General features: G+C 40.6%; 1 protein-coding gene across 5 annotated transcripts in view; it reads right to left on the bottom strand.

The window, feature by feature from the left end:
* The window catches only part of EXOC4 (exocyst complex component 4), an 830,578-nt gene that overhangs the window by 797,980 nt on the left and 20,947 nt on the right, over positions 1-11,651 (bottom strand). For all 5 annotated transcript variants that reach the window (XM_004382687.2, XM_023737127.1, XM_023737128.1 and 2 more), the window contains exon 2: positions 11,214-11,403. In XM_004382687.2, the coding sequence (XP_004382744.1) occupies positions 11,214-11,403 (190 nt within the window). The remainder of the gene's footprint in view (positions 1-11,213; positions 11,404-11,651) is intronic.

The raw sequence follows: 11,651 nt of genomic DNA, 5'->3' as shown, positions 1-11,651 counted from the left end.
CTGGTTCCACATCCTCTTCTGAATCTGGCCTGAATTTCTGGCAGTTCCCTGTCAATATACTGCTAACAGCCACTTCTGAATGATCTTCAGCAAAATTTTACTTGTGTGTGATATCAATAATGTTGTTCAATAATCTCCACATTTGGTTGGATCACCGTTCTTGGGAATAGGTATAAATATGGATCTCTTCCAGTCTGTTGGCCAGGTAGCTGTCTTCCGAATTTCTTGGCACAGACGAGGGAGCACTTCCAGTGCTGCATCCGTTTGTTGAAGCATATCTCAATTGATATTTCGTCAATTCTGGAGCCTTGTTTCTTGTCAATGCCTTCAGTGCAGCTTAGACTTCTTCCTTCAATACCATCGGTTCCTGATCATATGCTGCCTCCTGAAATAATTGAACATCGACCAATTCATTTTGGTATAATGACTCTGTGTATTTCTTCCATCTTCTTTTGATGCTTTCTGCATCGTTTAATATTTTCCCCATAGAATCCTTCACTATTGCAACTCAAGGCTTGAATTTTTTTCTTCAGTTCTTTCAGCTTGAGAAATGCCAACTGTGTTCCTCCCTTCTGGTTTTCTAACTCCAGCTCTTTGTACATGTCATTATAATACTCTGTCTTCTCGAGCCACCCTTAGAAATCTTCTGTTCAGTTCTTTTACTTCATCATTTCTTCCTTTTGCTTTAGCTACTCGACGTTCAAGAGCAAGTTTCAGAGTGTCTTCTGACATCTATTTTGGTCTTTTCTTTCTTTCCTTTCTTTTTAATGACCTCTTGCTTTCTTCATGCATGATGTCCTCGATGTCATTCCACAACTCATCTAGTCTTTGGTCATTAGTGTTCAACGCGTCAAATCTATTCTTGAGATAGTCTCTAAATTCAGGTGGGATATACTTAAAGTTGTACTTTGGCTCTCGTCGATTTGTTCTAATTTTCTTCAGTTTCAACTTTAACTTGCATATGAGCAATTGATGGTCTGTTCTGCAGTTGGCCCCTGGCCTTGTTCTGACTGATGATATTGAGCTTTTCCATCATCTTTATCCACAGATGTAGTCGATCTGATTCCTGTGTATTCTACCTGGAGAGGTCTATGTATATAGTCGCCGTCTATGTTGGTGAAAAAAGGTATTTGCAATGAAGAAGTTGTTGGTCTTGCAAAACTCTATCATGCAATCTCCAGCATCGTTTCTATCACCAAGGGCATATTTTCCAACTACCAATCCTTCTTCTTTGTTTCTGACTTTCACATTCCAATCACCAGTAATTACCAATGCATCCTGATTGTACGTTTGATCAATTTCAGACTGCAGAAGCTGGTAAAAATCTTCAATTTCTTCATCTTTGGCCTTAGTGGTTGGTGCATAAATTTGAGTAACAGTCATATTATCTGGTCTTCCTTGTAGGCGTATGGATATTATCCTATCACTGACAGCATCGTACTTTAGGATAGATCTTGAAATGTTGTTTCTGACGATGAATGCAACGCCGTTCCTCTTTGTCATTCCCAGCATAGTAGACCGTATGACTGCCTGATTCCAAATGGCCAATACCAGTCCATTTCAGCTCACTAATGCCTAGGATATCAATCTTTATGTGTTCCATTTCATTTTTGACAATTTCCAATTCTCCTAGATTCATACTTCATACATTCCACTTTCCGATTATTAACGGATATTTGCAGCTGTTTCTTCTCATTTTGAGTCATGCCACATCAGCAAATGAAAGTCCCAAAAGCTTGACTCCATCCACGTCATTAAGATCGACTCTACTTTGAGGAGGCAGCTCTTCTCCGGTTGTCTTTTGAGTGTCTTCCAACCTGGGGGGCTCATCTTCTGGCACCATATCAGACAACGTTCCACCACTATTCATTAGGTTTTCACTGGTTAATTCTTTTCGAAGTAAACTGCTGAGTCCTTCTTCCGAGTCTGGAAGCTCAGCTGAAACCTGTCCACCACGGGTGACTCTGCTGGTATCTGAATACTGGTGGCATAGCTTCCAGCATCACAGCAACACGCAAGCCCCCACAATACGACAAACAGACATGCAGGGGAAGCCAAACAATAGGTTAGATTAATTAGCAATGAATGTCTGCTTTGAGCATCATGCTCTTTTAAAGAACTATCTATATGGGATCAAACTGACAACAGCATCTCGAAAAGGTAGATAGGAAGCTTAGGGGGCAGGGAGTTTACATTAACGGAGGAGCAAGAACTTGGAAAAGGAGGATGACAATGGTTGTACAACCTGAAGAATGTAATCAATGTCACTGAACTGTAGATGCAGAAAGTGTTGAATTGGTGTATGTTTTGCTGTGTATATTTTCAACAACAGTTAAAAAAAATTGTTTAAAAAGAGAAAGGAGGGCAATAGTGAGTAAAAGGTGGCAACAAAATTTTGGAAGTTGGCAAGAGGATGGATGATAACTAAATTTGTGACCTGAGAAACATGAAAACCTCAGCCTGGAGAGGGCTTTGCTGTCACAGTAAAGAGGCACCAAGGACACCAAAGGCAGACATACACGGTTACAACTTTCTATTAGGAGCATTTTGAGCCCTATATCCCCATCAAACCTCACACAAAGGCAATTCCCTTCCCCCAACATTAGCCAAAACAGGAGGTCTGCAATCTGAAGACAATGAGTCAGAAAGGATCTGGACAGGAAATGCCAGACACAGCTGAGAAGAGTACATGAGGTACTAGACAGGAAACGGGAAGATGAAGTCGAAGTCGGCCCATTGAACAGTAGTAATATGCTCAGCCCCCTCTGCCACCGTCAGCCTCGTTCCAGTTAGGCTCCAATAACACTGGCAGCATGACTTTTAGTCCCGACACAAGTGATCTGTGGCTTTGCCCTGTGGACAGTAACCTGGCCCAAGTGAAAGATCTATAGATAGTGACATTTGAGGTTTACAAAGGAAATTACTGGGTCTCTGCCCAGTCACCACTAGGCAAGCCCATAGCATGCACTGAGCTTCCAATCAGCTTTGTAATGCCTCCCTCTTACAGATAAATGGTTAGCCAAGGGTCACCAAACATTCAGAGGACACCTGGAATATGACAAGACGGGCATAAAAACAAACAAAAAGAAAATAGTATTAGAGGAGGGCTGGGGGGACAGAAACTATGTAAAGGAACAGGAAAAATAACTTTAAAAAAAAAACATAATTTCCTTAGAGAAATAAGATATTACATAAATGAAATAAGAACAGGATGCTATTAAAAACTGAGATAATGAAAAATATCTCTTAGAAATTAAAAACATGATAGCAAAAATTAAAAAAAAAAAAATTCAATAGAAAGTTTAGAAGACTGTCTTAAGGAAACCTCCCAAAATATAAAACTCAAAAAACAACAGATGGGAAATAAGAGATAAAAGAAAATTAGGGGCTTAATCTGAGAGGTCCAATACTGGCCAAACAGGAGTTCTGGGAAAGTCAGGAAGGGGGTATGAGAAAATGGAGTGGAGAGAAATACCAATAAAACAAGAAAAGAAAATTTTGCAGAACAGTGGATGTGAGTTTCCAGATTTAAAAGGCACACCAAGTGCTCAGGACAATGAGTGAAAAAGACCCACGCCAGGGCACTTTATTCTGACACATAAGAACACAAGAGATAAATAGACAATCTTAAAAAATTCCAAAGAAAAAACAAAACAGGACCCAGACAAAGACTGTGAATCAGAATGGCATTAGACTTTTCTCAAGAGGAACACTATGAGCAACAAGGCAAAGAAGTAATGCCTTTAAAACTCCAAGAGGGACTTATTTTCCAGAAAACTGTCAGATAAGTGTGAGCAAAGAATAAAGACACTTTCAGACTTACAAGCTCTCCAAAACTGAACCTTAGATGCATCATAACTCAGCGAGCTAGTGAAGGAAGTGCTCCATCAAACCAGAGAAAAACGGAAGAGAACATGGGATCCAAGAAGGGAGGAATCCAACATAGAAGGCAACAGAATCATTCAGTCATTAACTCCAGGGATGTTGACAACAACAAAAATTACACAAGAGAAAATGTAATCATAGTATGCTGTGTGACTTAGATGTAAACATTTAAGGGTAAGCACTGACTATTGACTTAACCAAAAACTAGGCTACAACTACATAGAGAGAGAGGATGAAGGAAGATGTGGTATGGTGGGAAAAAGAGTGGGAGGGCCTCATTCCTCATCTTCCATAGCTGGAAGTCAATATACAATGTCTAAAATAAAAGAAAAAAAAATAGTATAAGCATATTATGTAGAAATATAAAAATAGAAATACCTGAAAAAAACAACTAAAAGAGTAAAGGTCAATCCCTCTAAAGTGTTGGAGTTGGGAATGGGGTAGGATAAGGTACAGGAAGGCTGGTTTTTATCAGCATTTGTGGTTTTATTTGACTTTTACACATATCTCCAAAAGCCATTCCTAGACTCCCTTGGAATTCTTGGTCCCTGGATTAAGAACTCCAGCTATTCAACCCATTCTAATTTAAATCTTAGTTAAAATCTGTTAGAATTTGATTTCTGATATTCTATACATACCAGCTTAGTTCTATAATTCTCAGCTTATTCCTCTGCATGCAGTGGTTACTATGGAAACAGTTAAAAATAAATCTTATGTCATACAACACCCAGCTAGGCTCTTGATCAAGAGAGTGTGGGATAAACTTACGAAGTATCAGTAAAGCTTGGCAAACTTCTTTCTGGTTGGAAAAAGACCACTATGGTATCTCATACTAGGATATACACAATATAGTCTGCTCACTTCTCACTTTTGCTCACTACATGGAAAGAGACACGAAAAGGGAGGTAAAACTTGTGAAGAAAAACTTCGGCATCAGGCTGTGTAGAAAATGAGCATCGCCAAAATTATCCCCTAAACTGGGGTAACCAAAGCTGCAGACATAAGGAGTTAGGAGAATTTTTAATACTAAACTGCCCTGAGGCATCACCTTTTTGATTGAAAAGTCACAGTTATGAAGAAATGTTGTTTTAAAACCTGAGGAGGAGGGAGGAATACTACTCAGCAATAAAAGGGAAGAAACGTGAAGAATCTCCAGAATACTACACGGAACAAAAGAAGTCAGACACAGAAAAGCACACACTGTAGGATTCCTTTTATATATAAAGTTCTAGAACAGGCAGAGTGTGGGGAGAACTGGACGACAAAGAGGCAGGAGGAAATGCTCTGGGGTAACGGTAACACTTTCAGGGTATATACACTTCCCAAAGAGTATTCTAGTGTATGTAAATTATACCTCAATAAAGATCATTTTTAAAAACAGGGATGGTGGAACCAGGACCATGTCCATCAATGAAAAATAACATATAAATGAGAGAAACGTATCAAATTACACCTACACATTTACTTCTCAAATCCCTGATCTGTGTTCTACTTTTATAAATGTGGTATCTTAATTCCATTTTACTTCATTGATAGAGATAATTGAGACGTAAAAAGTATATTAGTGTATTTTTACATGAATAATGTGGGCCTTCTACGTTTGTTTGCCAACTGCTCCCCCCACATAAGCCCCGCTATGTCAATTTTTTTACATGTTGCTGTAAAAACAAGAAAAAAAAATTAGCATAGCACGCTTACAAAAATACCCCGAGGGGGGACACAGTTGGCAAACAAACATAGAAGGTGCCTGTTATTTGCATAACAATACGGTATTCTGTTTCTTACCTAAACAAAACCATTAAAAGTCAGGCTATTCAAATCAGGGCATCAAAACCAAAGTACACAAATCCTTCCTCAAATACCAGTTTCCTTCCCTTCCTCAGAATTCTAATAAATTTATAATTGCTCCTAATCACCTGTTAAACAATAGCAAGAATTTCAGTTTCAATATAAAAGAAGTGCAAACCCATTGTCACTGAGTTGATTCCAACTCATAGAGACCCTATAGGACAGAGTAGAACCGCTCCATAGGGTTTCCAAGGCTGTAATCTTTACAGAAGCAGACTGCCACATCTTTCTCCCACAGAGCAGCGGGTGGGTTCCAATTACCAACCTTTTGTTTAACAGCTGAGCACTTAACCACTGAGCCACCAGGGCTCCTTTAAGAAGTGCAAATCACTCTAATTAGAGACTACCAGAAAAAGAGAAAACAAGGAAAACAGGGCCCAAGAGGCTAATGTGAATTGAAATGTGAGGGGAGGACACAGACAGCAGAGAAATAGAGATTTCTGCAGTCCCACCTTGGGAAAGATACAGAGATGAGGAAAGCTAACCGGGGCCTTTGCATAGCACTGTGGTAGCATCTGAGAGAGCGAGCCCTGGTGGCGCTATGGTTAAGCACTTGGCTGCTAACCTAAAGTTGGTGGTTCAAACCCACTAGTGTTTCTGCAGGAGAAAGACGGGGCAGTCAGCTCCCATAAAGATTATCGCCAGGAAAAGCATATGGGGCAGTTCTACCTGTCACATGGAGTTGCTATGAGTCAGAATCGACTGGACGGCAACAACAACAAGCATTTGACAGAAAGAGCCGAGATAATTTCAGAGGGGATAATGGATCTACAGGTCCTGGCAAAGTGGTAGAAGGCCGTAACTTTCAACTCAGAAAAGGAGAAAAGCATTGAATTTGAATAAAGAAGATAAGGGGGGTGGAGGAATGCCTCTGAGTGTGCTTATTATCCATACTAAAGCACAAGTGTGCAAGCACCTCACTGAAAATGTGCAAGCACCTCACTGAAACAGTGGACTAGAATTCGCCTGAAAAACTTCCCGTGACGCAGGAAGGATAAATAAAAATTAATACAACCAAAAACCAAACCAAACCCGCTGCCATCGAATTGATTCTGCCTCATAGCAACCCTACGGAACACAGCAGAACTGCCACACAGGGTTTCCAAGGAACGACTGGTGGATTCCAACTGCCGACCTTTTGGTTAGCAGCCGAGCTTTTACCCACTGTGCCACCAGGGCTCCAATTAATACAACAGTCAACATTATTCTTAACTTTTAAAGAATAAAATATCAGTGATATTATTATTATTTTGGTAGCAAATCTCCATATAAGCCTTTTGATGGGTATTCTCCTGACCCAAGTGTCCAACCCAATTTTTTCCACAGGAGAGTACCTAGAAAGAAATAACTTCACAAACACTGCTCACAGTTCTGCTTAAGAGCCCTTTGGAACTATAAATCATTCTTAAATTACCCCTCAAACTTTTATTTCCCGTGCTTTCTTCCCCCTTGGTTTTTTTTAGCTGCCATTCTAAGGATTTAAATTCTCTGAACAGCTCTATTCAACCCTTTCCGAGGGCAATAACTTCCTTTTGAGTTGCAGTTTGGATACAGTACACAAAAAATCATCTGAATCCTGTTAATTTATTGGAAAGATGAGCTCATGGCTACCGTGACTGCATTAATGCACTCCAGACCACCGTCTGGATTTTAAATTGCAGAATCTCATCACTCTCCCCTGCTTAGCATGTCCATTTCCAAAAACCCGAAGGCTTTTTCCCTTTCTCATATGAACAATCAGGATGTCCCATCTTATAATTGGGCTATAAATAACTTCCTACCAAAGCCATGTTGTTCAACTGTGCCTATTTTTTTATATTAACTATGGTTAGTCTTCATTATAATCCTATCTTTCGAGGTACACTTTCATACAAAAGCAAAAAAAAATAATAATTGTATTTAAATGTTAAGTAACGAATGTTGCATTACTCGCTGATTAAGCCCGAACAACTTCAGTTGCATAATCACGTAAAGTCAGTTCCATTTACAGGCAAGAAAAATGAGTTAAGAGTTTGATGTACCACCAAGAGAGCACAACTAGGTGAAATGTAAACTGTCTGTGCACACATCACAGCGGAGACAAGTCTGTGCAGTCTCCCATCAGCTGACCCTGCTCCCATGACAAGCATTACACCAAAACCAAAACCAAACTCACTGCCATTGAGTCAATTCTGACTCACAGCAACCCTACAGGTCAGAGGAGAACTGCCCCATAGGGTTTCCAAGGCTGTAATCTTTAGGGAAGCTGACTGCCACATCTTTTTCCTGTGGAGTGGCTGGTGGGTTCAAAGGGCTGACCTTTTGGTTAGCAGCTGAGTGTTTAACCACTGCACCACCAGGGCTCCTGTGATAAGCACTTGTTGTTGTTGTTCTTATTGTTATGTGCTGTCTAGTCAGTTCCGACTTACAGCAACCCTACAGAATAGAGTAGAACCGTCTCATGGGGTTTCCAAGGAGCGGCTGGTGGATTCAAACCGCCAATCTTTTAGTTAGCAGCCGAGCACTTAACCACTGCACCACCGGGGCTCCTGTGATAAGCATTAGACTGTACTTAAAAAAAAAAAGTTGCCATCGAACTGATCCCAATTCATGGCGACCCCATGTGTTTCAGAGTAGAACTGCACTCCATAGGGTTTTCAATGGCTATAACCTTATAGAAGTAGATTGCCAGGCTTTTCTTCTGCAGCACTGCTGAGTGGATTCAAACCATCAACCTTTTGGTTAGTAGTTGAGTGCAAACCATTTGCACAAACCAGGGAGCACCTGCTATATGCTAGCTACTCTACTGGGTACAGCAGCCCCTGAGGTGTCTCCTCCATTAGCATGTAAGCTCCCCGAGGACAGAGACTGCAGATTCCACTGTTATAGCTCCTCCACCTAAAACAGAACCCAGCATGCAGCTGGTGCTCAGCAAATATTTGTTGAATGAATCCTCATATCATCCTTCTGGCAAAGAACAGAAAGAAAATTTCAGCTCAGATCTACACATTCTCAGTATCTTGCAGACCAATGACTATTGAGTCATCCACATTTTTACTTTAAAAGAAATACATACCTATATTTTGTATATAATCAAAAATACAATTAAAAACCAAAAGACAAGAAAAGATGAGTGAAGAAACATCAGTGCTTCGTTGGTGATAAGAAATGGACTTTCATGATACAGAACTGTCAAATTATGCAATGAAAACAAACTCACTTTCATTTTTCCCCAACGTTTTTCTTCTCCCATTTATCAATCATTAAAGGCTTTCCTGAAGAGAGCTTTGGCCCTTTATTCTTCTCCCTAATATTGAAGCTAATTTGTAACACTGAATTATGTGACATTTCTTTTATTGGCAACTGTCTGAAATAACAAACACGAAGTTTTCTTTGTTTCGTAAAAATGATGGTGAAAAGACTGTAGCGACTAAAACAAATGGGAACTCATCAGGTTGGGGCTTCTGCTTCCTCAATACCAGGCGGACACTCTTTGTTAGCAGCAAAGATGCTATCGACGCAGAGTAACAGGCAGTCAAGGCAGAAATCACGGCCGGCGCTTCCCTTGAGATTAGGACAAAGTTCCCTCTGCCAAGCCAACTAATCAGAAAACACAAATACCAAAAGGTCCCTCACCCTTGCTGTGATTACTTGAGGCAGAGCCAGAAGGTCAGCAGCTCTATATATTCATTTGCTGACCCCTCTTGAGTTCGGTATATTGGGTCAAAATGGACTACAGTTTACTTTAAATCTAGAGCAACTGATTTATAGCTTTACTTCGTTTCACAGATAAATCCATAGGATGAACTCACTACTTGAAAAGGTTAAGAATTACAGTATTCCTTTCAAAAATGCCCGGTTAATTTTAAAATGTAAAGAGGTCGGCACGTTGCTTCAAAAAAGGTTAAAGGCTTACTGATTCTGGAACTGAACTCTTGGAGGCTGCAAGTCATGTATCAACAGTGTTCTCAGAAGAAGAATGTATGTACCTGCTTACAGAATCCTAATATAAGGTCTAGAGGACAAGAAATAAAGCTGGTGAGAATGCTGTAGGTCCAGCTATTCCTGGGCAGGGTCCCCCCAGGAGCCCCCCCCCAATCCATCCAGCAGCACAGGGCAGTGGGTTTCAGACTATAGTCTGCGCAGCCCTCAGGCCCCACAGAGGTGCTGCAGGGGCAGCCACCGAGGGGCCAGGAGGGGAGCAAGCACGAGGCTCTGGACCTCTCACCCCAACACCAAACAACAGCAGAGCGCCACCTCTCTCATTGTTTGGTAGGTGGGGGTTCTGCAAAATATCTCATTTAAAAATAAATAAATAAATAGCAGGTTTCTGCTGTTTAAAAAAAAAGTCTGAAAACTAGCAGCAAAGGCTTTAGAGTCAGGGAGAGCAGAGTTTGAATTCTAAATTTGTTGAATGAGGATCAGACGTAATCATGCCTGGCCAATAATCAGGGCCCAGTAAGTGGTGGCAATCATCACAATTTATCAGAGAGTAGTACTAAAGGAATTAAAGCAGTGGCCTTCAAACTACACAGCCAAGAATTACACGGACTATGATGGGGCAATACATTTGATAGTTATGTGATAGTTCATCTCTTGGCCAAATATAAAAATACCTCTAAACCCATTTTACCCCATAAAGCACTAAGATAACCAGGACACAAGAGCTTTGAAGGACCTAGAAAAGTGGGATGGGGGGTGGGGGGGCAGGAGACAAAGAGAGAAAGGAATAGGAGGAGGAGAAAGGGAGGGGGGAGAGAGGAAGAAAGAAAAAGCTCCAAAATATAAAAAGTAAATTTTAAAATAAAAATGAACACACGTTTGTTATTACTAAAGATGATACTCAAGAATTTTGGTATTCACAACCATTTCATTATATTTTTAAATAATTTGTAAGTTAGCTTTTCTTTTCTTCACAAAAATTACCAAGAACGTACCATAATTACAGAGAAATCACAACCAACTTCAAATTAGGTGAGATGCTCAAAGTCAAATTTTCCAAAGCAAAAAACTAAAATAGTTTCAAATCACTGCTACGTGATTTTATGTGTATGTATGTATGTATATGTGTGTTTTTGTATATATATGCATATAAACCCACCCAAATATGCACATATACACATATAAGATGTGTGACGTGTACATTAAGTATACTTGACATCACGTGATGGAAGCCACCTCTCACAGTAGACGCCTAGGGTCTTAAAACAGCTCTGCTCTTTGGTTTGCATTCCTTCCAGTCTTCCTCAAGCTGCAGCCATCTTTCACTGTGTCATCTCACACAACAGGGAGAAGCAATGGCAGAAGCCAGAGGGTAAGAGACAGGGCAGGGAAGAAGCAATCCCAGAATGCCACTGTGACCCTCTTCAGCTAGACGTTCCAGGCAGCGAAAGTCCCTGACAAGAGTGGTTATGAATTACTCACTAAGGACTGCTGGCCACCACTCCAAACCAGCCCTCTGCTACAGGGGCTACAATCACCATACAAGAAACGATGCTTACCTGCTTTATCTTATTTCGGGAGTTGGTGATGCGCTCTGTGATGCTCTGGTATGTGCGGATGGCTGTTGTCAGTTCTGTGTAGTGCTGCACAATCAATTCATCCAGGTCACGGTCACATTTCTCATAGGCTTCTTCAAGGCGACCTTTCTCATTTTCTCTGTCTTCAACATCATCACTGGCAGACAGAGTCCTGGTAAAGGCAGAGAACAATATCAAGCTGAGTAAAACTTAAGAGAAAAAAACAAAAGAAAGATGAGTTAGCCAATATGCAAGAGTATTCCTCTTACTAACCAGGAAATGAAACAGGTCACTAACAAAAGGAACGAACCCACCTTCTCAGAGGATTCCAACAGCCCAACTGAGGAACCCACCTTCTCACAGAATTCCAACAGCCCAACTGAGGAACCCACCTTCACACAGAATTCCAACAGCCCAACT

Source organism: Trichechus manatus, unplaced genomic scaffold (genome assembly GCF_000243295.1).
Source record: "Trichechus manatus latirostris isolate Lorelei unplaced genomic scaffold, TriManLat1.0 scaffold00097, whole genome shotgun sequence".
Lineage (NCBI taxonomy): Eukaryota > Metazoa > Chordata > Mammalia > Sirenia > Trichechidae > Trichechus > Trichechus manatus.
Note: the sequence above shows the minus strand (reverse complement) of the source record. Positions and strands in the feature narration are given on the sequence as shown.